Source organism: Marmota flaviventris, chromosome 2, assembly GCF_047511675.1.
Source record: "Marmota flaviventris isolate mMarFla1 chromosome 2, mMarFla1.hap1, whole genome shotgun sequence".
In the NCBI taxonomy this organism is placed as follows: Eukaryota; Metazoa; Chordata; class Mammalia; order Rodentia; family Sciuridae; genus Marmota; species Marmota flaviventris.
The window spans coordinates 121,668,099-121,694,706 of NC_092499.1; the positions used below are offsets into that span (position 1 = coordinate 121,668,099).

General features: G+C 39.2%; 2 protein-coding genes across 7 annotated transcripts in view; both read left to right on the forward strand.

Annotated features, from left to right (window-relative positions):
* Nucleotides 1-26,608, forward strand: part of Scaper (S-phase cyclin A associated protein in the ER) — a 454,707-nt gene that overhangs the window by 322,753 nt on the left and 105,346 nt on the right. The gene's annotated exons all lie outside the window — the stretch shown is intronic.
* On the forward strand, nucleotides 19,196-26,450 carry LOC139704807 (endogenous retrovirus group FC1 Env polyprotein-like). Its single transcript, XM_071609114.1, has 3 exons — nucleotides 19,196-19,210; nucleotides 24,740-26,329; nucleotides 26,413-26,450. Exons 2-3 carry the CDS (start codon nucleotides 24,916-24,918, stop codon nucleotides 26,448-26,450), a joined length of 1,452 nt encoding a protein of 483 aa, XP_071465215.1. The 5' UTR covers nucleotides 19,196-19,210; nucleotides 24,740-24,915.

Below are 26,608 nucleotides of genomic sequence, written 5' to 3' on the forward strand. Positions count from 1 at the left end.
AAAGCTAGGAGGTCCTGGAATGATATATTTCAAGCTCTGAAGGAAAACACATGCCAACCAAGAATTTTATATCCATCAAAATTAAGTTTCAGATTTGAAGATGAAGTTAAAATATTTCATGATAAACAAAAATTAAAAAGAATTCACAACTAGAAATCCTACACTACAGAGCATTCTCAACAAAATATTCCATTAGGATGAAGTGAAAAAAAAAAGAAAACCAGCAAAGGGAGGATCTACACTAAAGGGACATTCAGCCAAATGAGAAACTAAGACAAATCAAAAATCAGAAATAAATCAAAATGACAGGGAATTCAAATCATATCTCAATAATCACCTTGAATGTTAATGGCCTAAACTCATCAATCAAAAGACATAGACTGGCAGATTGGATTAAAAAGCAAAACCCAACAATACACTATCTTCAAGAGACTCACCTCGTGGGCAAAGACATCCACAGGCTGAAGGTGAAAGGCTGGGGGAAAAAAACTATCACTCATATGGATTCAGTAAACAAGTAGGGGTTTCCATTCTCATTTCAGACAAAGTAGACTTCAAACCAAAGCTAATCAGAAGAGACAAAGAAGGATATAACATACTTCTTGAGGGAAATATATAAGCAGGACATAACAATTATAAATATTTGTGCCCCAAACAATGGAGCATCTATGTATATCAAACAAATCTTTCTCAATTTCAAGAGTCAGATAGACCACAGTACAATAGTACTGGGTGACTTTTAACAGACCTCTCTCACTACTGGACAGATCTTCTAAACAAAAACTAAATAAGGAAACTATAGAACTAAATAATACCATCAATAATTTAAACTTAGCAGACATATATAGAATATTTCATCCGTCAACAAATATACTTTCTTCTCAGCAGCACATGGCTCCTTCTCTAAAATAGACCATATCTTATGCCACAAAGCAACTCTTAGTAAATTAAAAAAAAAAAAAGCAGAGCTAATACACTGCATTCTGTCACACCACAATGAAAGGAAATTAGAACAATGATAAAATGAAAAATATTGTAACAATTGGAGAATAAATAATACACTATTGAATGAGAAATGGATAGTAAAAGAAAACAAGGATGAAATTTAAAAAATTCTTAGAGGGAAATGAGAACACTAATACAACATATCAAAATCTTTGGGACATTATGAAGGCAGTACTAAGAGGAAAGTTTATTGCATTGAGTGTATTCATTAAAAGAATAAAAAGTCAACAAATAAATGACCTAACACTACATCTCAGAGCCCTAGTAAAAGAAGAGTAAATCAACACCAAAAGCAGTAGAAAACAGGAAATAATTAAAATCAGAGCTGAAATTAATGAAATCAAAACAAAAGAAACGATTGAAAGTATTGACAAAACAAAAATTTGGCTCTTTGAAAAAATAAATAAACTAGATAAGCCCCTAGAGATGCTAATGAAGAGAAAACTCAAATTACTAATGATATTTGTGATATCATTAGATATTATTAGATGAAATATCACAATGGACACATCTGAAATACAGAAGATAATTAGAAACTTTTTTGAAAATTTATACTCTAATAAAAATAGAAAAGACATCAACAAATTTCTAGAGATATATAACCTATCCAAACTGAATGAGGAGGTCATACATGATTTAAACAGATCAATATCAAGTAATGAAATAGAAAATACCATCAAAAGCCTACCAACCAAGAAAAAAGCCCAAGCCAAGTTCTACAAGACTTTCAAAGAAGACTTAACACCAACACTCCTCAAAGTATTTCATGAAATAGAAAGGGAGGGAACCCTTCCAAAGTAAAGTCTATGAGGCTAATATCACCCTGATTCCAAAACCAGACAAAGACACATCAAGGAAAGAAAACTTCAAGCCAGTATCTCTGATATTTGGAAAAATGCTCAATAAAATTCTGGAAAATCACATATAAAAACATATTAAAAAGATAGTCCACCACAACCAAGTGGGATTCATCCCAGGGATGCAGGGCTGGTTCAACATATGGAAATCAATAAATGTAATTCATCATACTAATATACTTAAAAGCAAGAATCATATTATCATCTCAATAGATGTAGAAAAGCACTTGACAGAATACAGCACAGCTCATGTTCAAAACTCCAGAAAAACTAAGGATAGTAGGAACAAACCTCAACATTGTAAAACCTGTATTTGCGAAGCCCAAGGCCAGCATCATTCTAAATAAGAAAAATTGAAAGCATTCCCGCTAAAACTGGAACAAGACAAGGGTGTCCTCTTTCACCACTTCTATTTAACATCATCCTTGAAACTCTAGCCAGAGCAATTAAACAAAAGAAAGAAATTAAAGGGATACAAATAGGTAAAGAAGAAATCAAAACTATCACTATTTGCTGATGACATGATTCTACTTCTAGAGGATCCAAAAAATTCCACCAGAAAACTTCTAGAACTAATAAATGAATTCAAAGTAGCAAGATACAAAATCCACACCCATAAATCAAATACATTCTTATACATCAGGGATAAATCCACTGAAAGAGACATTAGGAAAACTACTCTATCCACAATAGCCTCAAAAAACAATAAAGTACTGGGAATCAATCTCACAAAAGAAATGAAAGACCTCTATAATGAAAACTACAGAAGACTAAAGAAAGAAATTGAAGAACACCTCAGAAGATGGAAAAATCTCCCATGCTCCTGAATAGACAGAATTAAGATTATCAAAATGTCCACATTACCAAAAGTGTTATACAGATTTAATGCAATTCCTATTAAAATCCTAATGACATTCTTCATAGAAATAGAAAAAGCAATCATGAAATTTATTTGGAAAAATAAGAGACCCAGAATGGTTAAAGCAATCTTTATCAAGAAAAGTGAAGCAGGAGGCATCACTATATCAGATTTAAACTATATTACAGAGCTATAGTAACAAAAACGGCATGGTATTGGCACCAAAATAAACTTGTAGACCAGTGGTACAGAATAGAGAACACAGAGACAAACCCACATAAATACAGTTATCTTATGCTAGACAAGAGTGCAAAATACATTCACTGGAGAAAATATGGCCTGTTCAGCAAATGGTGCTGGCAAAACTGGAAATCCATGTATAGCAAAATGCAGTTAAACCTCTATTTTTCACCCTGCACAAAAATCAACTCAAAATGGATCAAAGACTTAGGCACTAGAACAGAGACCCTGCGCCTAATAGAATAAAAAAATAGACCCAAATCCTCACCACTTCAGCCTAAGATCTGACTTCCTTAACAAGACTCCTGAAGCACAAGAAGTAAAATCATGAATCAATAAACGGGATGGATTAAAATTAGAAAACTTCTCAGTAAAGGAAAAAATTAATAATGTGAAGTGAGAGCCTTCAGATTGGGAGAAAATCTTTGCCACATGCACCTCCGATAAAGCATTAATCTCTAGGATATTAACACCAAAAAAAATAAATAAATAACACAACCAATAAATGGAAATAAATAATAAAAGGAACTGAATGGACACTTAAGAAATACAACTGATCGATGCATTTATGAAAAAGTATTCAACATCTCTAGCAATTAGAGAAATGCAAATCAAAACTACTCTTAAAATTTCATCTCACTCCTGTCAGAATGGCAATCATCAAGAATACAGTCACCAATAAATGTTGGCGAGGGAATGGTGAAAAAGATACACTCATACATTGCTGGTGGGACTGCAAATTGGTGCAACCACTAAGGAAAGCAGTATGGAGATTCCTCAGAAAACTGGGAATGGAACTACCATATGACCCAGCTATCCCACTCCTTGGTTTATACCCAAGGACTTAAAATTAGCATACTATAGTGGCGCAGCCACATTAATGTTTATAGCAGCTCAGTTCATAATAGCTAGACTATGGAACCAACCTAGGTGTCCCTCAATAGATGAATGGATAAAGAAAATGTGGTATATATACTCAGTGAAATATTACTCAGCTTTAAAGAAGAATGAAATTATGGCATTCATAAGTAAATAGTTGGATTTAGAGAATATCATGCTAAGCGAAATAAGCCAGTCCCACAAAACCAAAGGCCAAATTTTTCTCTAATATGCAGATGCTTATTCACAATATAGTGGGGGGCACTATGGAAGAACAACATTACCTTAGATTAGGTGGAGGGAAGTGATGGGAGGGAAGGGGAGGGGATGTGGGGATAGGAAAGATAGTAGAATGAAACAGACATTATTACTAAACGTATATATTTGACTACATGACCATTAGGATTCTGCAACAGGTACGCTCAGAAAAATGAAATTATATCCCATCTATGTATGATATATCAAAGTGCATAAATGCATTCTTCTGTCATATATAACTAATTAAAACAAATTTAAAAACAAAGAACAAAACTGGAGATATCATACTTCCTGATTTCAAAATATATACAAAGGTTTAGTGATTTAAAAAGTATGGTATTGGCATAAAGAGAGTTATATTGACCTCTGAACAGAATATAAATTCCAGAAATAAATTTATCCAGGTACAGTTAGCTGGTCTTTGTCAAGATTGTCAGGAATACAAAACAGGGAAAGGATAATCCATCTCCAAAGAAATGGTAAAATTGGATATACACATGCAAAAGAATAAAGTTGGACTCTTATCTTTACTCCAAACACAAAAATCAACTCAAAATAGATTAAAGAGCTGGACATGGTGGCGCCCACCTGTAATCCCAGCAGCTTTGCAGCCTGAAGGACGAGGATTGTGAGTTCAAAGCCAGCCTCAGTAAATTAGGTAGGTCCTAAGCAACTCAGTGAGACCCTGTCTCTAAATAAAATATAGAATAGGCTGGAGATGTAGCTCAGTGGTTAAGTGCCCCTAGGTTCAATCCCCAGTACCCAAAAAAGAATTTAAAGATTTAAAAACAAGATTGGAAACTATAAAACTCCTAGGAGGAAGTACAAAGGAATACATTTATAACATGAATCTTGGCAATGAATTAATAAACATATCAAAAGCACAGGCAACAAAAATAAAAAGATAAATGGGACTGTATTAAAGTAAAAAGTTTCTGCACATCAAATGAAACAGAGTGAAAAGACAACCTGCATAACAGGAAAATATTTGCAAACCACTTGTCAAGTAAGTTATCGATTCCCAAACTACATAAGGATCTCTATAACTCAACAGCAAAAATACTAAAAGTTTATTTAAAATGGGCAAAAAACTTGAATAGACATTTTTCTGAAGAAGATATACAAATGGCCAATAGGTGTGTGAAAAAAATACTTAGTATCACTGTTGACAACAGCCCTTCAACAGATGAATGGATAAAGAAAATGTGGTATGTATGTATGTTTATGTATACATGCGCGCGCACACACACACACACACACAGTGGAATATTACTGAGCCATAAAGAAGAATGAAATAATGGCATTTGTCAGTAAATGGATAGCCTTTGCCAGTAAATGGTTGAATAGGTGGGTAGAACTAGAGACTATCATGCTAAGTGAGATAAGCTAATTCCAAAAACCAAAGGCTGAATGTTCTCTCTGATATGTGGATGCTACCCCACAACAAGGGAGGGCAGGGAGGGGATGGACGGAAGTCCATTGGATTAGACAAAGGGAAACGAAGGGAGGGGGGCATAGGAAAGACAGTAGAATTAATTGGAAACAACTTTCCTAGTCTTGTATTTGAATACACTATCAGGGTAACTCCGCATCATTTACAACTACAAGAATAGGATCATAGAATAAGTTATACTCTATTTATATATAACTTGCCAAATAACATTCTACTGTTATGTATAAAAAGAAGAAATTTTAAAAATCCCAAAATTCTAAAAATATTTATTAAATTGGGTTTCTTTTCATCAGAGTTGTAAGAGTTCTTTGTATACATTCTAGACAGCAAACTCTTATCAGCTATGTTTTGTAAACACTTTCTTACAATCTGTGAACTGTATTTTTTTTTTTTTTTTTGATGTTTAAATGGGTGTATGTACAGTTGTGTCTCAGAGTTTTAATTTGAATTTCTCTAGTGGCATATGAAATGAGCCCTCTTTTCACATGCTGCCAACTATATCTCTTTTTTGGTTCAGAGCTGTGGCTTATTTTAAATTGGGTTGTTGGTTTTCTTATTGATTAGTTTTAAGAGATCTTTCATATTTGGTTAACAGTCCCTTATCACATGTACCTCTTACAAATACTTTCTCCATCAGTGACTTGTAAGAAGTCTTAAATTTTAATAAAGCCAAGATTGTTATTTTTTTCATGAAAAAATAAAGATACCACCTCATAACTATTAGAAATGGCATAAAAAACCAAAAAGGTAAGAATGTAGAGAAATTGAAACCCATATACACTATTGTTGAGGATGAAAAATAGTGCAGCCTCTATTGAAAAAAAAAGTATCAAGGGCTCCTCAAGGTTAAGTAGAACTACAGTATTGCATGATCCAACAATCCCACTTCTGGGTATTTATCCAAAAGAATTGAAGTCAAGATCTCAAAGAGATTCTATAATTTCTATGTGTATTATAGCACTATTCATAAGTCAAAAAATGGAAACAGCCTAAATATGGGTTGTACACATTTAATAGAATGTTATTTAACCTAAAAAAATAAGGAAGTCTTACCATTTGTGACAAAATGGGTAAACAAAGTAAAATAAGCAAGTCAATAAAGATCAACTATTAACATGATTCCACTTATAGGAGGTATCTAAGACTCATAGAATCAGAGAGCAGAACCATGGCTTCCAGGATTAAGGGTAAGTAAAAAATGGAAAGGTGCTAATCAATAGGTATGAAATTTCAGTAATGTCAGAAGTTCTTGAGATCTGCTGTACAACTCTGTGCCTAAATTAACAATATTGAACTGTACACTTAAAAATCTTTTGAGAGAGAGGATTCAAGATGGCAGATTTAAGAAATACTGCATTTCCAGTTACTCCATGTCTCAGGAATCAAGCAGTGGGAGCACTGCTGCTCAGTGAGTTAGTTCAGTGAAAGAGGGATTTCAATGAAATTCAATATCAGTCTGATTCTCTTAGAGACTCAAAAATTCAGGTGCATTGAACTAAAAAAAAAAAAAAAAAAAAAAGAGTACACTGGAGCCAAACCAGTTGAGATCCTGATTTCAGTTATTTTGTATAAATACCCAGAAGTGGAATTGATGGATCATGTAATATTGCAGTTCTGTTAACTTTTTGAAAAGCCCTTGATACTGTGCTGAGGGGAGGGATGACACAGAGAAACACCCCCCAAAAAAAATTGGCATAGAAAAACCTGTAAATCAGAAATGCAACCTGAATTTAACTGATGCAGCAACTGCACAGCAAACCAATATTTGAAAATACTCAGTGTTTCTTAACTGAAGCAGAGAGCTAAGGTGGGAGCCATCTTGAAGAGTCCAGGCTGCAGCTTGCTACTGTGGGAGCCCAGGAAATCATCACAAACATTGCCCATATTGACCCGGCAAACACATGCTCTTTGCACCTTGTAGAACATGAGTGAAATAGGCATGGAGAAGATTGTACCCAGGGGAATCCAAGTCAGAAAAAAATGGAGGGGAGTGCAACTTGCTTTCCCTTTGAATCTGGTGGCTCATGTGACCAGCTGAAGAGAATTAGGAAACTGAACAGGTGGGTGTGAATACACTCAGGGACTGAGCCTGGAATATATTCATGGACAACAGAATGTGTGTAGAATTGGTTCCCCTGTCTTTTGAGTAGAATTCTAGGGAGTTCTGAGATGCAGACTCCCTGCAGAGATTAGCATCTGCCTGGCCCTAAGGATATATTGATCTTATCTCTCCATTACAGATAGCACCCAACAAAGCCTAAAGGCCTAATTAGACCTAGGCCCCAGCTGCAGGAACTCCTCTCAGAACTCTACAGCAGTCCTACCTTGGGAGTACAACAATCTGGTCTGTCCAGACAAAACTTCAACCAACAGTACCTCCTATTACATCCTACCTTATACTGGTGAGAAGGGAAGCTCAAAGCTATTGGAATCAGCTTCAATTCTAGGCCACTTCAGGTAGTAGCTTGGTGAGCAACACAAGAAGATAAAAGGGTTAAAAACTCCCAGCTCCCCGCTCTCTACATAGCCCAGGAATAAACAGGAAGAAAGACAATTAAGCATAGGCAGGGACCATTCATCTTCTGTACTGTTTTGACCACCTCGTTGGAGACAAATATTCCATTTTTCATTAAGAATTCTTGATATGCTGATTGGTGTATGTACACACACACGTACATACATGTATACACACACATATATACTTATTTTTCTCATTTGTAGCATTTTTTAATAATAATTATTTTTCCTTGTCTTCTAAGGGTTAGGGTTTTTTGGTTTGTTTATTTTGGTTTTGTTTTTATTTCTCCTTTTTCTCTTCTTATTCTACTAACAGCAAACTTCTCTTGTTCTCTCTTGCTTACTTTATTTTTTCTCCACTTTTATAACCATCACTTGCTACAACTCTTCTGCATTCTCTCTATTCACATTTTGGACATTCTAATCTTTCTTCTACCTTCCTATCACATTTTCTTTTCTCTTATTGAACTGTATTTTTGGAACTATTAGACTTCTATAACTCCTGCTCCCACCATCCATGTTTTTGCATTTACTATACTGTGGATAACATAGTGGATATCTGCTCTTTAATGCCAGATCTACTTACAAGTTACTTGTTTTGGCTCTTAGCAATTGCTGACCCAGTCATTCATTCTTTTGTGGTAGTGTTGTAGATGTCATACTAGGCACCAGTTATTTATTTTAATAAAGTATATTGTTTGCTATGAGGTACTGGGAATCTACACAGTCATTATGGTTCTCGGTAGAGATTTTGCTGCAAAATTAAGCCAAAAGATAGCACACCTTGTTCCACAAACAAGTTAACCACACTCAAACTTCATCTATACTTAAAAACTAGAAGAGACAAAGACCTCAAATTAATGGCCAGGCCCCCAGTAAGAACAGAACCTGTGATGGGTATGTTTTAGGTCCCACTCATACACATCTACTCCTATAGCAAGAACAAAGAGTATTAACACAAAGTCTTTGGATATCAAAGCTTTGAGGAGTTTCAGTCTCCACTACTCTATGATACTTTGGCAAGAGAAGTCTATGCCCTAAAACAGTTCACACATAAAGAGTAGAAGAGAAATTCATCCCAACATATACATAAAACCCAACACAGGAATGTAAGAATTATGAAAAAATAAGGTAATTTGATACCTCCTAGAGTTCACAATTCACCAGCAACTGACTCCAAAGATACTGAAGTGGATGAAATATCAGATAAAGAATTCAAAAGAATGACTGTAAAAATAATCAATGAATTTCAAGATAACCCACAAAATAAACTGAATGAATTTAGGAAGTCAGTATAGGATATGAGTGAGAAATTTAGATAGGAGAAAGAGATATTGAAAAAGAACCAAATCTTTTTATTTTATCAAATAAAATTTACATTTGGAAGTCTTTCTAATAGAGTAGATCATGCTGAAGACAGAATCTCACAGCTAGAAGACAAAGTAGCCAGCCTGACAGTATTAAAGGAAAAAAAGTTGTAAACAGAATGTACAAAAACTCTGGAATGACATTAAGAGACCAAATTTAAGAATCATTAGAATTTAAGAGAGTTGCAGGGTGATGGCAAGTATACCTTTTTCAGGGAAACAATAACAAAAATTTGCAAATGTTGAGAATGAGACTGACACCCAGATACAGGAGGCATTCTGAACCCCAAACAGATAAGATCAAAAAAGGACCTCTCCATGACACTTAATTTAAATGCCTGGCATACAGAACAAGGATAGAATTTTAAAGCCGCGGGAAAATATCAGGTCACATTTAGAGACAAACCAATCAGAATTACTTCCTATTTCTCAGCATAATCTTTAAAATTCAGTACTTGGAATGATGTGTTTCAAATAGCTGTCAACAAAGATTGCTGTATATAGCAAGGTTATCCTTTCAAATCAAAGAAGAAATAAAAACATGCCATGATAAGCATAAGTTAAAAAGAATTAATGACTAGTATGCTGGCAATACAGAAAATTCTTAAAATAATATTTTATACAGAAAAAAAATCAAAAACCCCAGAGCTCACAATTTAACAAATCTCTTGAAGAGTATCAAAGCAAATGAGAAGTGGGACCAAATTATTCATTAGAGATAAATCCAAATGGCAAGAATTAATAAACATCTCTCTATAATAACATTGAATATAAATGATCTCAACTCTACGATTAAAAAACATAGGTTGGTAGAATGGATAAAAGACAAAAACCAGAGTTGGGGTTGTGACTCAGTGGTAAACCATTTTCCTTGCACATGTGAGGCACTGGGTTGGATCCTCAGCACCCCATAAAAAAATAGTTATTGTTTCTACCTACAACTAAAAATATTTTTAAAAAATTTAAAAGGAGGAAAAAAGACAAGAACCAACTATATGTTGTTTGCAAAATACTCACAGGCTAAGACAGCAGCAGGCTGAAAGGGAAATGCTGGAAATTGATGTACTATGCAAATGGAGTCTAAAACAAAAGAAATGGATACATTTCTAGCCACATATGACCTGCCAAAATTGAATGAAGAGGACACATAAAAACTAAACAGACCAATAACCAATGTGTTAGAAGCAGTAATAAAAATTTTCCAACATAGAAAATCCAAGACCATATGAATTCTACCAGACCTTTAAAGAAGAACCAATGCCAATGTTTCTCACATTATTCCATGAAATAGAGATAAAAACACTTTCAGATTAGTTCTATGAAGCCAGTGTCACATACCAAAACCAGATAAGAACACATCAAGGAAAGAAAACTATACCTTTATGATATTAGATATAAAAATCCTTAATAAAATATTAGCAAATCATGTCAACAATCTATTAAGATTATACATTGTGACCAACTTAGTTTTATCCCAGGGTTGCAAGAATGTTTTAACAATATGCAAATCAATAAATGTAATTCATCACATAAATAGAATTAAGGAGAAAAATCACTTAATCATCTCAAGAGATGTAGAGAAAGCCTTTGAAAAACTCAGTACTATTCGTGATAAAAGCACTGAAAAAACTGGGGATAGAAGGAATGTACTTCAGCATTGTAAAGGCTGTATACAACAAACCCAAAGCCAATATCAGTGAATGGGAAAAAAAATGAAAACATTTCCTTTAAAATCTGGAACAAGTTAAAGATGTCCCTATTCACCACTCCTATTCAATATAGCACTAGAAATTCTAGACTGAGTAGTTAGGCAAGTGAAGGAAATCAAAGGAATAAAAACACAAAACGAAGTCAGATTATCACTTTTTACTGATGATATGATCCTATACTGAAAAGATTCCAAAAGCTCCTCCAAAAGACTGCTAGAGCTGACAGACAAATTTAGCAAAGTATCAGGACAAAAGTCAACATACAAAAATTAGTGGCTTTCCTATTCACTTATAATGAATCTGTTGAGAAAGAAGTTAACACAACTATTCGCAATGACGTCAAAAAATAAAATACGTGGGGCTGGGGTTATAGCTCGGCAGTAGAGCACTTGCCTCATACTTGGGAGGGCTCAATCCTCAGCACCACATATAAATAAATAAGTAAATAAATAAAGATATTGTGTTCATCTTTAAAAAAATTAAAACAAAATACTTGGGAATAAATCTAACCAAGGAAGTGAAGGTTACAATGGAGACTTTAGGACACTGAAGAAAAAAATTGAAAACATTAGAAGATGGAAAGATGCCCATGTCTGTGGATAGGTAGAATTAATATGGTTAAAATGGCCGTGTTAATAAAAGCAATAGGCAGATTCCCATCAAAATAGCAATGACATTCTTTGTAGAACTAGGGGGAAAAAAGGTTCTCAAATTCATCTGGATGAATAAAAGACGCAGGATAGCCAAAGAATTTCTAAGCCCAAAATATGCTGGAGGCATCACAAAACCTGACTTTAGCCAGGTACTACCATGCCTGCCTGTAATCCCACCTGTAATCCCAGAGGCTTGGGGGGCTGAGGCAGGAGGATCATAAGTTCATTGCCAGCCTCAGCAACTTAGGCCCTAAAGCAGCTTAGAGAGCGGGTCTCTAAATAAAATGGTTGGGAATGAGACTCTGTAATTAAACACCCCTGGGTTTAATTCCCATACCAAATTAAAAAAAAATCTGACTTCAAGCTATACTACAGAGATATAGTAACAAAAACTGTATGGTACTGGCATAAAATGAAACACACAATATAGAAGAGACAAAACCCACACAGATGTAGTCATCTTTGACAAATGTGCCAGAAACATGCATTGGAGAAAAAAACAAGCTTTTTTAACAATGATGCTGGGAAATCTGGCTATTCATATGTAGAGGAATGAAACTAGATCTCTCATCCAGCACAAAAGTCAACTCAAACTAGACCAACCATCTAGGAATTAGACCAGACGTTGTGCAAATACTAGAAGAAAACATGAGGTCAGCACCCTAACATTTAGGCACAGGCAATGGCTTTCTCAATAGGACTCCCAAAAACTGAGGAAGTAATGCCAAGCATTAATAAATGGGATGGCATCAAATTGAAAATCTTCTTCATAGCAAAGTTCAAGAATATGAAAAAAGAACCTACAGAACGGGAGAAAGTCTTTGCTAGCTACTCTTCTGACAGTGGTTTAATATCCAGAATATATAAAGAACTCAAAAAACTGAACACCAAAAAAAAAAATCAGATAACCCAATTAATAAGTGGGTAAATGAACTGACAATCCTCAAAAAAAAAAAATACAAATGACCAACAAATACATGAAAAAATGTTCAACATCTTTAGTAATTAGGGAAATGCAACTCAAAACTATAATGATTCAGGAGGCTGAGAAAGGAATTTATAGTTCAAAGCCAGCCTCAGCAATGGCAAGGCACTAAGCAACTCAGTGAGACCCTGTCTCTAAATAAAATACGAAATATGGCTGAGGATGGGGCTCAGTGGTTGAGTGCCCCTGAGTTCAATCCTGGTACCAAAAAACAAACCAAAAAAAAGCTATACTGATTTCATCTCACTCCACTTAGAATGATAGGCTTTGAAAATACAAACAGAAATAAATGCTAGAAATGACATAAAGAAAAAGAAACACTTGAACACTGTTGGTTGGTAGGAAATCTACAAATACTGTGGAGATTAGTATGGACGTTTCTCAAAAGACTAAGAATGGTAACCACCACAGGACCCAGCTGTACAACTCCTCAGTATTTATCCTAAAGAATTAAAGTCAGCATTCTATGGTGATACATGCATGTCTATGTTTTCAGCAACACAATTCATGATAGCCAAACTATGTAACCAACGATCCTATGTATCCGTTAATGGTGGAGTAGATAAAGAAAATGTGGTGTATATATACACAATGGAGTTTTATTCAGCCATAAAGAAGAATGCAGTTATGTCATTTGCAGGAAAATGGATGGAACTTGAGAACATTATGTTAAGCAAAATAAGCCACACTCTTAAAGTCAATGGTTGTGTATTTTCTCTTATACGTGGAAGCTAGAGAAGAAAAAGGAAAAGTAAGGTGCAGGGTGGAAATCTCATGAAAATCAAAGGAAGATCAGTAAAGTAGAAGAAAATGCAACAGGAAGGGAGGAAGAGAGGGAAAGGGAAGATACTAGGGAAGGATATTGGCCAAGATGTATTGTTATATCTTGGGCATGTATGAATATATGACAACAAATCCCACCATTATGCTCAACTGTAATGCACCAATAAAAATGGAAAAAATAAAATCTGTTGATAATAGGCTTCATGTTTTTGTCACAATAAGAAATATTTTAAATTTTTTAAAGAAACACTAATACATGCAACAACAGATGAATCTCATATACAGTGTGCTAAGTGAAAGGAGTAAGACTCAAATAGGACATGACTTCATTTATATGACATTCTGAAAAAAGGTATAAGATAACTATTAGAGTAGAAAACAGACATGTGAGAGCCATGAGTTGAAAGGGTACACCCCCAGAGTAATTTGGGTAGGTTGCTATTTATCTGTGTTGGATGGTTTCATAACCAAATGCACATTATGACTTAATAAGTGGAAAACATAGCATTAATATAACATTAAAGTGTTTTATTTCAGAAGAAAATGGAGTAACATTTTAAATATACACTAGAAAAGAAGATATGAAGACTTTACATCTGACCAAATTGATCTTCCCTTATAAAAAGTACAAACACGCTGTTAACTTGCAATAACTCAAGATTATTGGTCCCATGAGCCTTTCCTAAGGAATGTAATGGAGAACAAGCTTTAGACAAGCAAAATGACTAGATACATTTACACAAGGACTGGTAGTGAACATTAAATTATATCACTAAAACTAATAAAGATTGAGAGAGTATAGTATGAAATGACTGTATGTTCTGACAATGTAGTTAGTATAATGATTAAAATAATTAGAAATGGGAAATGGATATGGCATATGCCAAAACATTTGAAACTTTTCAGTAATCATAATTGGTAGTGGTACTATAAATATTGATATTCTGAAACTGTTACATGTTGTACTGTAGCATAAAGCAAACGAGTAATTATAGACATAGACAAAGAGCTATTATAAAAAGATATTAAAGGAAAAAATTCCTTAGTCCAGAATTTGGTGAAATTCACAAATATTTTATCTTAGGAGTGGAAGAATGGGTATGGGAGGGAAATTCCCAGATATATTCATCTGGAAGTCTAGAAACCATGGCCCACCCCAGTAGAACTGAAAATCACTAGGGGCAGATTTTGTATTTGAACTTTTATGACCAATGCTGTTTGAAGTGCAGGCTGATTCCAGGTCTGGGGAAGGGAATGAGCATGAAACCTCTTGTCATCTCAGATAAAGTGAAGTTTCAGAAAACTACTGGGGTTCAGCCAAAGGGTCAGGAGACCAAAAGATGTGACAAACTGAGCTTTAACGCAAATAAGAATTGCAGTGGATTAAAACCCATCAAATATATTTAAATGCATGAGTTTTTAATTGCTTACTTTTTCCAGTAGTTTTAGATATTCAGAAAAATTGAACTGAAAGTACAGAGTTCCCTTATGTTCTGCCTTTCTGCCTGCCCTAAATTTCTCCTATGATGATTTTCTGCTTAGATGTGGCCCATTTTTTTACAGATGATTAACCAATGACAATATATTGTTACTAACTAAAATCCGTATATTAGTGTTCACTCTTTATGTTGTATGATTTTATGGGGTTTTTTTCAAATTTATTTGTTCTAATTTGTTATACATGGCAGCAGAATCCATTTTGACTCATAGTACACAAATGGAGCACAATTTTGCATTTGGTTGTACACAAAGCAGAGTCACACCATTTGTGTCTTCATACAGGTCATGATGTCCATCTCATTCCACCATCTTTCCTACCCCCGTGTCCCCTCCCTTTCCTCCCTCCCCTTTGCCCTATCCAAAGTTCCTCCATTCCTCCCATGCTCCCCTGCCCACCCCCATTATGGATCAACTTCCACTTACCAGAGAAAACATTCTGCCTTTGATTTTTGGGGATTGGCTTACTTCACTTAGTATGATATTCTCCACCTCCATTCATTTACCTGCCAAAGCCATGATTTTATTCTCTCTTAATGCTAAGTAATACTCCACTGTGTGTGTGTGTGTGTGTGTGTATTATATATCAAACTTTTTCTTATCCATTCATCTATTGAAGGGCATCTAGGTTGGTTCCACAGTTTAGCTATTGTGAATTGTGCTGCTATAAACATTGATGGGGTTGTGTCCCTGTAGTATGTTGTTTTTAAGTCCTTTGGGTATAGATCAAGGAGAGAGGTAGATGGGTCAAATGGTAGTTCCATTCCAAGTTTTCTAAGGAATCTCCATGCTTCTTTCGAGATTGGTTGCACCAATTTGCAGTCCTACCAGCAGTGTAAGAGTGTGCCTTTTTCCCCAAAACCTCGCCAACTTATTGTTACTTGCGTTCTTAATAACTGCCATTCTGACTGGAGTGAGATGAAATCTTAGTTTTGATTTTCATTTCTCCAGTTGCTAGAGATATTGAAGCTTTTTCATATATTTGTTGATCGATTGTATATGTTCTTCTGAGAAGTGTCTGTTCATGTCCTTAGCCCATTTATTTATTGGGTTTTTTTGTTTGTATATGTGTTAAGTTTTCTGAGTTCTTTATGAATCCTGGAGATTAGTGCTCTATCTGATGTGCATGTGGTAAAAATTTGCTCCCATTCCGTAGGCTCTCTCTTCACCTCACTGATTGTTTCTTTTGCTGAGAAGAAGCTTTTCAGTTTGAATCCATCCAATTTATTGATTCTTGATTCTATTTCTTGCGCTTTAGGAGTCTTGTTAAGGAAGTAGGGGTCTAACCTGATGTGATAAAGATTTGGACCTACTTTTTCTTCTATTAGGCGCAGGGTTTCTGGTCTAATTCCTAGGTCCTTGATCCTCTTTGAGTTATGTGCATGGTGAGAGATTTTGCTGCATATGGATATCCAGTTTTCCTAGCACCATTGGTAGAAGAGGCTATCTTTTCTCCAATATATGTTTTTGGCGCCTTTGTGTAGTAGGAGATAACTGTATTTATGTGGGTTGGTCTCTGTTTCCTCTATTCTGTACCATTGGTTTACATGTCTATTTTGGTGCTAATACTGTGCTGCTTTTTTTTTTTACTATTGTTCCATAGTATAGTTTAAGGTCTGGTATTGTGTTGCCACCTGCTTCACTCTTCTTGCTAAAGATTGCCTTGGTTATTCTGGGTCTCTTATTTTTCCAAATGAATTTCATGATTGTGTTTTATATTTCTATTGGTATTTTGATTGGTATGCATTAAATCTGTATAGTGCTTTTGGTAGTATGGTCATTTTGACAATATTAATTCTGCCTATCCAAGAACAGGGGAGATCTTTCCATTTTCTAAGGTCTTCTTTCTTTCTTTAGCATTCTGTAGTTTTCATTGTAGAGGCCTTTTAACTCTTTCATGAAGTTGATTCCCAAGTATTTTATTTTATTTCTTGAGGCTATTGTGAATGGGGTAGTTTTCCTAATTTCTCTTTGAGAGGATTTGTCACTGATGTACAGAAATGCCTTTGATTTATGGGCATTGATTTTATATCCTGTTACTGTGCTGAATTCATTTATTAGTTCTAGAAGTGTTCCGGTGGGATTTTTTGGATCCTCTAAGTATACAGTGATGTCGTTGGCAAATAGTGATAGTTTGAGTTCTTTTCCTGTTGGTATCCCTTTAATTTCTTTCATCTTTCTGATTGTTCTGGCTAGTGTTTCAAGGACTATGTTAAATACAAGTGGTGAAAGAGGGCATCCCTGTCTTGTTCCGGTTTTTAGAGGGAATGCCTTCAATTTTTCTCCATTTAGAATGATGTTGGCCTTGGGCTTAGCATAGATTTAACAGTGTTGAGATACGTTCCTGTTATTCCTAGCTTTTCTAGTGTTTTGAACATGAAGGGATGCTGTATTTTGTTGAATGCTTTTTATGCATCTATTGGGATGATTATATGCTTTTTATCTTTTAAGTCTATTGATGTGATGAATTACATTTATTGATTTCTGTATGTTGGACCAACCTTGTATCCCTGAGATGAACCCCACTATCTTTTTAGTATATTTTTGTATTCGACTTTCCAGAATTTTGTTGACAATTTTTGCATCTATGTTCATTTTAGAGATATTGGTCTGAAGTTTTCTTTCCTTGATGCGTCTTCATCTGGTTTTGGAATCAATGATAAAATAAAAAATAGAAGCAACTCCAAACCCTGGCCCCATATGATGAGTTTGGAAGTGTTCTTTTTCTATTTCGTAGACTAATTTGAGGAGTATTGGTATTAGTTCATCTTTGAAGGTCCTGTAGAACTCAGCTGTAAATCCATCTGCTCCTGGGCTTTTCTTGGTTGGTAGGCTTTTGATGGGGTTTTCTATATCATTGCTTCTGTTTAACTTGTGTATATCATCCTGATTCAGTTTGGGTAAGTCATATGTCTCTAGAAATTTGTTGATACCTTCAACATTCTCTTTCAAAATAGTCTCTAATCATCTTCTGTATTTCTGTAGTGTGTCATGATATTTCCTTTTTTATCATGGATTTTAGTAATTTGACTAATCTCTCCTTCTCTTCATTAACATGACTAAGGCTCTTATCGATGTTATTTATTTTTTCAAAGAACCAACTTTTTGTTTTGTTAATTTTTTCACTTAACTCATTTGTTTCAGTTTGACTGATTTTGACTATTTCCTGTCTTCTACTGCTTTTGGTATTCATCTGTTCTTTTTCTAGGGCTTTGAGATGTAATTTGAGGTCATTTATTTGTAGACTTTTTCTTCTTTTAAGGAGTGAACTCCGTGCAATGAATTTTCCTCTTAGTATTGCTTTCATAGTGTCCCAGAGATTCTGATATGTTGTATCAGTGTTCTCATTTACCTCTAAGCATTTTTTAATCTTCTCTTTGATGTCTTTTGCAACCCATTGTTCATTCAATAGCATATTATTTAGTCTTCAGGTTTTGGAGTTGCTTCTATTTTTTATTTTATCATTGATTTCTAATTTCATTCTATTATGACCTGATAGAATGCAGAGTAGTATCTGTACCTTTTTTGTATTTGCTAAGAGTTGCTTTGTGGCTTAATATCTGGTCTATTTTAGAGAAGTATCCATGTGCTTCTGAGAAGAAAGTGTATTCACTCATTGATAGATGAAATATTCTGTACATGTTTGTTAAGTCTAAGTTATTGATTATATTATTGAGTTCTGTAATTTCTTTGTGTTGGGAAAAGTATAAACGGCAGCCATACCCCAGAGAAAAAAACCCAACATGGCACCTAAGCACCTCTTCTTCCTACCTTCTTCTTTTCTGCAGTGGCGCGAAAAGTTCCCGCCCGTGTGAACTCTCCCGCCGGCGCCAATTTCAAATCTCGCTGGCGGGGAACCTTAGCCCCAATGAGAACTAATTCCTGGGCTCCGGAGCTGATATCTGAAAGAACTTGCCAATAAACGGGTTGCCTGCCATTTATCTAAGCCCTACCATCTCCCCCTTAGTTCTATATAAGCACACTGGTTTTTGCAATAAAATTGGAATTCTCCTGGCGAAGTGTCTTTGCGTGGGGAATTCTTTGAGCTCTTTCCAACAAGAGCCCCGTCCCCCGCTCCGCCGAGACACTCCGCCCTGGTCCGCTCTTTTCAGACTCCGGCTTCCTGCACTCACCACTGATCTGGCGTGGTAAGGATCCCCTGACCCCGGCTCGCCAACTCCCTTCGGGCTACCGCTGGGTTTGTGACCGTGATCGTCCGGCACACTCCAGACGCCCGGTGGGGGGAGGGAATTCCTCCCACTAAGACCTTTACTGGTTGAAGTGGACCCTCTGGTGATCCGTTTCCCTTTGGGGCGTGAGGCTTCTGAGTTTACATGAGAGGCTCTGTGGTTTTTTCCCTCCTCTGCTGCCACTGCCGCTGCCGGCTAGAGTTGCTGTTTCCTGTGGGGCTGCTGTGTCTGGCTGAAGCTGCCTCTCTGCTCGGGGAAAACTGAACTCCCGGCCTGGAACTGCGTTCTGCCGGAGCCAGAGTTCTGTTTTCATTACTGACTTCTTCCGCTGCGGTCGAAAACTTTCCTGACGTCAGGTTGCCCATGGCTCCGACCCCATTGGGTCTCACAGATTGCACTTCACTGGTGACGACCAGGTAGTGCCCTCTGTATTTCCTCGCGACGGCTGGTCATTTTGGGGACGCCCACCTGACCCCCGTTCGCCCTGAGCTTCCTGGAAGCCGGTCCAGCCCGGGTTTTCTCTTTGTCTCTCTTGCTTACTCTTATTCTCTCTCTCTCTCTCTTCCATCTTTCCCTGTGACTATGGGCACCTCTTCGTCTATACCTGAAGCCTCACCTCTCAAATGTTTAATAAAAAATCTGGCCACACTCTCCCTCACACCAGACATCAAGCCCAAACTTCTAATCAAATTCTGTACCCAGGATTGGCCTACATATCCACTGGATAATGGCAATCATTGGCCTCCAGAAGGCTCCTTAGATCCAAACCTCCTCCGGGACCTTTTTAACTATTGCCAGCGTCTGAAAAAGTGGAGGGAAATTCCCTGCGTTGAAGGTTTTAGCCTTCTCGCACAGCACCCTGCTCTCTGCTCCTCCTGCCCTCCCTCTCAGGTCCTCCTTGCTTGCAAACCCCTCTCTTCCCCTACTTCTACTCCTGACTTCGCAGATTCTTCCTCATTTGACCCAGCAGATGAACCCCCACCTTATCCCCCAGCCCCATCTGCCCCTTCTCTCCCGCTATACCCTCCTCTTCCTCTGCCTGATTCCACAGATCCTCAGCCTTCCGTTTCATCCCCCTCCTCTCCACCCTATTCTGCCTGCTCCACCTCCTCCTCCTCCTCCACAGAGACACTCCCTTCCCCTCCCTCTCCTTCCTGTCTGCCGCATGCCTCTTTCAGTCCTCCTGTTACCAGGTCTAAGGGACTCCTTCCCACCCCCAAGACAATCACACCCCTTCGTGAGGTAGCTGGTCCCGAGGGTGTCATCAGAGTCCACGTGCCCTTCTCCATGTCGGACATTACTCAGCTAGAGAGGAAGTTAGGCTCATTCACCACTGACCCCACCACTTACATTCTCGGGAGTTTCAATGGGTCCTACAAGCATATAGCCTCACTCATCATGACATCTACATGCTCTTGGCCAATAACCACCCCACGGGCCCTCATGCTGTCCCAGAGCAGGATCCCCTATGGGATTACAACACCCCTGAAGGCTTACAGTCTCGTGACCTTTTTACATCCTGCCTCTTGGCGGGCCTAAAAAGGGCCACCTGCAAGGCTGTTAACTTTCAAAAGGTGCAGGAGGTCATTCAAAGGAAGGAGGAAACACCTTCAGAATTCCTGGATAGACTAACCAAGGCCCTTCAACAGTACACAAACCTCGACCCAGAAACCCCTGATGGCCGTCATGTCTTAATGACATATTTTCTGGCCCAAAGCTACCCTGACATTAAAGCCAAGCTTAAAAAGCTTGAACAGGGCCCTGCTACTCCTCAGACCGAAATCCTCGCTGTCACTTTCAAGGTCTTTCATGGTAGAGAAGATGAAAGTGAACGCCGTAGGCAGAGGGCTGAAAATGCCAAATTCCAAATGTTGGCCCAGGTCATTCAGAGAAGGTCATCACCACACCGTCCTAATAAGACACCCCCTGGAGCTTGCTTCAAATGTGGTAAGGAGGGACATTGGGCCAGGGATTGTCCTTTGCCGAGGACACCCTCCAACCCCTGCCCAAAATGCCATCAAAGGGGACACTGGGGGGCAGACTGCCCAACAACCCGGAAGGGAGGTTGGTCAGCTGCCCGGCAACCCCAGCCTCTCCTGGGCTTGGCAGAGAAGGATTGACGGAGCCCTGGGCCTTCCCTCCTGACTATTACCATCAAGAATCAAGAGCCTAGGGTCACCTTCCTGGTGCATGGACGCTTCATTACCTTCCTCTTGGATACTGGTGCCGCTTTTTCGGTCTTGAGGGAGTATTGGGGTCCTACCACACCCTCAAAAACTCCTATTGTCGGGGTAGGAGGTAAATAGATTTTCCCTCGAAACCCCCCCCCCTTTATCATGTTATATGCAGGGATCCCTTTTGTCCTTCACACACTCCTTTCTCGTTATGAGCCATTGCCCCATTCCCCTTCTGGGAAGGGACATACTCTCACTATTGAAAGTCACCATTCACATATCACCCCTCATTTCCTCATGATGTTCCTAGGGGCAGATACACCTCCTTCACGCACTCTTCCACAACTATCTAAACCAGTTAACCCTGAGGTTTGGGACACAACTACACCCTCTATGGCTAAATGCAGTCCTATTCATATTGTCTTACGGGACCCTTCAAGATATATTAGTCAACCACAGTATCCACTCACAACCACAGCCCTCCTCAGATTAGAACCCATCATCCAGGATTTATTACGAAAGGGGTATCTTAGGCCTACACACTCTCCTTTCAACACCCCCATTCTGGCAGTTAAGAAACCTAACGGGTCGTACAGGCTGGTTCAAGACCTTCGCCTTGTCAACTCCTCTGTGGTCCCCATCCACCCGCTAGTGCCCAACCCTTACACCCTCCTCTCTCAGATCCCTGCCACTACTACCCACTTCTCGGTCCTAGATTTAAAAGATGCATTCTTTTCTATTCCCTTGTCCTCAGAATCTCAGGATATCTTTGCTTTTACGTGGACTGACCCTCACACCCGCCATTCTCGTCAGCTTACCTGGACTGTCCTCCCACAGGGATTCAGGGATAGCCCCCATCTCTTTGGCCAAGTTCTTGCCCAGGACCTCACATCCTTTCACCCCACCTGTCCTGACTCTACTCTCCTTCAATATGTCGATGACCTTCTTCTATGTAGTCCCTCTTAGGAACACTCTCAATCCCACACCGCCCAGCTTCTCAATTTCCTAGCAGATAAGGGATATAGGGTGTCTCCCCACAAGGCCCAGGTTTCCCAGTCTTCTGTCACCTATCTTGGTTTTCGTCTTACACCTGGGAAAAAGGAAATAACACTGGATAGGAGGCAACTCCTCTCTAATCTTCCAGTGCCCCATACGAAAGCCGAAATACTATCATTCCTAGGACTAGCAGGTTATTTTAGGGCCTGGATCCCAAATTATTCTCTTCTAGCCAAACCCCTGTATGACCTAGCAAAGGGACCCCCTAGTGAATCTCTTGCCTCCTCCCCCAACTACCACTTCCGCAGGCTTCAGCAACTCCTCCTAAAGGCACCCGCCCTTCACCTTCCTGATCTTTCAAGACCATTTCATCTATATGTCCATGAAAAAGGGGGACAAGCACTTGGGGTCTTAGGTCAAAACTATGGGCCTACATTTGCACCTGTGGCATATTTGTCCAAACAACTAGACCCTACCATCCGTGGGTGGGCCCCTTGCTTAAGAGCTCTGGCTGCTGGACAAATTTTACACAAGGAAGCCTCTAAGCTGAGTTTTGGGGCCCCTTTAACTATCCACTCCCCACATCACTTGAAGGATCTTTTAGCTTATAAGGGCCTTCAAACCCTTCCTCCATCCAGAGTTCTGTCGCTCCTCACTTCCTTTCTGGAAAACCCTAATATTACTTTCCTCCCCTGCTCTGCACTGAACCCTGCCTCACTGCTCCCAATGACTCCCATGTCTAACACACCAACTCATAATTGCTTGGAAACCTTAGATGATTTCCTCCCCAGTCATTCTTCCATTTCTGAGGGACCACTCACCAAGCCTGACCTTATCTGGTTCACTGACGGCAGTTCCTTTAGGCAGAACGGCACTCATTACTCTGGATATGCTGTAGTTTCAGCCACTGAGATTATAGAGGCCAAAGCTCTGCCTTCAGGAACTACCAACCAGCAGGCTGAACTTATAGCAGCCACTCGTGCCTGCCTTCTAGCACAAGGCAAATCCCTCACCCTTTATACTGACTCAAAATATGTCTTCCATATCTTATTATCCCATGCTGCAGTATGGAAGGAGCGAGGCCTACTTACCACCAAAGGTAATGCGATCATTAATTCGGCTCTTATAACCAATCTGATAGAGGCCTCCCACTTACCCACCCAGTTGGGAGTTGTCCATTGTAGGTCCCATCAGAAGGACGGCTCTCTTATCACTGAGGGCAATGCCAAAGCTGACCAGGCGGCCCGAATGGCTGCTACCACTTCCAATTATGGCCCCCCTGGGGGACATATAATGGCCACTTTAGACAGCTCATCTGAAGCCCCTACTTCTTCCAGTAAGAACAAGGATCTTTTCAAGTTCCTTCATACTCTATTCCATTCCAATTCTCAGTCTTTAACCCTCTTTTTACAGAGCTTCTTCTCCCTCACCCCCTCTGACAAAGCCATGCTCCAAAATATAGCCTCTAATTGTCAGATCTGTCAGCGGACCAACCCTCATACTCCAATTTAAGGCCCAAACCTTTCCCTTCCCACCAAGCCCGGGGACACATTCCCGCTGCTGACTGGCAGGTAGACTTCACCAACATGCCCACAGTATGGCGCACTAAATACCTCCTTGTCTTTGTGGACACTTTCTCTGGTTGGGTTGAGGCATTTCCCACTTCCAATAAAAAGGCTTCCACTGTAGCTTCAATCTTACTGACAGACATTATCCCCAGGTTTGGTATGCCCACTTCCTTACAATCTGACAATGGCCCTGAGTTTATTTCTAGGATCACACAAAAGATCTCTCAAGCCCTCTCCTTCAAGTGGCATTTCCACTGTCCATATCGCCCCCAGGCTTCAGGGAAAGTGGAAAGGGTAAATCGTACTCTAAAGGAAGTCCTTACCAAATTGACAATGGAATTAAACTTAGACTGGGTCAAACTCCTTCCCTTGGCTTTGCTTCGAATAAGAGCTCTCCCTAAGAAACCATCTTTACTGTCTCCCTTTGAGATAATGTATGGAAGACCTCTTATACCCCCTGGGCTGGTCGTTTCACAAGGACCTCTCACCCGAGATTTGTCTTTGCCTCTCTTGTTTCATCTCCGCTCGGAACTCTGGAAATATCAGGACTGGCTTCTTCCGGACCCAGTCTCCTCTCCAAACACTCCTCCCTTAACACCTGGGAGTCTAGTCTATTATAACACCCCAGAGGAGAAAGGGCCTCTTGCCCCAAAATGGGAAGGCCCCTATCCTGTCATTCTCTGTACCCCCACCGCCGCCAAACTCTCCTTACCAGACAACCGTCTCACTCCCTGGATTCACATTTCTAGGTTGAAGCCATATCACCAGGAGGCCCCACCTGCTGACGACAGGACCACCCCAGAGGAACTCCAAGAATCACCTCCTGAACCTCCCCTTTACTCCTGCTCTCCACACCCATCTCACCCCTTTAAGTTGCGGCTCACACGGTGTTCTCCGCAGCCCAATTCCTCTTAAAGAAGGCACAATGAGCTCTCCCAACACCCTAGTCTTCTCTCTCTGCTTGTTTTTTGTGCTCTGCTTATTTTCTGTGCTCTGTCGGGACTGGCCTTTACCCTCCTCTCCTACCATGTATTTATTCACTCTTCGGGAAGGATACTCAGAACATGGCATGCAGAAGGTCCGCGCAGTGGATGCAACTACTTGCTTCATCCACAACTGCACCTCTATTTCCCTAAAATTGTCACCTTCAAGGACCTTCGTCCCTGGTAGCTGGAACTGGCCTTTCATTTGCTTCCTTTTTGATCAAACCAAAGACTATTGTCATTGGTGGCCTGAGATATATAATGGGTGCCCCTATTGGTCATGCAGGTTCCATGATGAACGTGGTAGCTATTCTTACCACTCACTTGGTTACCCTGAAGGGTGGACTTCTAGTTACCTAAAGTGGCATAAAGGCTCTTCATCCGATAACAATGGATGGTATACTTTAGATATACCTGACCCCAAGGCCAAACGTTGGGACTATGTTGAGTTTGCTGTCTATGCTCGGACAACCTCAGCCAGACCCACAGGGTGGATGACTGTTGGCCGCACCCTGATTACGCCACCTAAAGCAACCATCCAGGTAGTCGAACACATCAAGGAGTCAGAATCAAAACTTCGAGATCTTATCCATAGCCCATCCAAAGAGGATTCAGAGCCTTCAACCCCCTTAGGCCCCCCTCCCACATGGCTCAATTTGCTACACCAAACTCTTCGATTATTAAACTCCACCCCTCTTTCTGTGCCTACTTCTCAGTGCTTTCTCTGTGCTTCACTTAGTCGTCCACTTCTAGCAGCGGTCCCATTAGCGGCAGGAAATATTTCAACAAAAACCTACAATTTCTCTAAGAAAGGACAACACCTACATGTGACACGTATCCCACTGTGGGAAAGTTATTCCACCAATACTTCATTTCCTTTCATCTGTTTCCACCTGCCAACAATGAATCCTTTACCCATTTGTTCCTTGAGCTATAGCACCCCATTGAGCCCTGCGTTTATGCAACCTGGACATTTCCTCTGGTGTAACGGGTCTTTAAGTACCTCAACGATCAATGTCTCTGGCACCTGCTTCTTGGTTACTGTAGTTCCTCAGCTGTCTTTGTATACTCCCACCGAATTCCGGCAGCTGGCCCTATCTTCCCGCACCCGTAGGGCAGTCTTTCTGCCGGTTCTGGTAGGCCTCACTTTAACAACCTCAGTGGCAAGTCTCGGACTCTCTCGTGGAGCTATAGGTCATGCTCTGTGGGCATCCAATGACCTGCAACAAAAACTGCAGGAAGCACTCGATACCACTGCTGAGTCTCTGGGCTCCTTGCAGCGGCAGGTTACTTCATTGGCACAAGTGGTTTTACAAAACCGAAGGGCGATTGATCTTCTCACTGCAGAAAAAGGGGGTACATGCCTGTTCCTCAGAGAGGAATGTTGCTACTATGTTAATGAGTCTGGGCTAATAGAAAAAAACGTTGTTAAATTGCAGGAATTATCGACCCAACTGCTCAAACCCACCTCCTCTAATCCCATAACGGGGTTCTTCCAATCCTCTCTTGCCACGTACTTACTACCTATCTTGGGGCCCCTTATTGGGATGATCCTTTTTTGTGCTCTATTGCCCTGCATAATGAAGTTCCTTCAAACCCAATTGCAGAAAATTTCTAATCAAACTTTCAACCAGC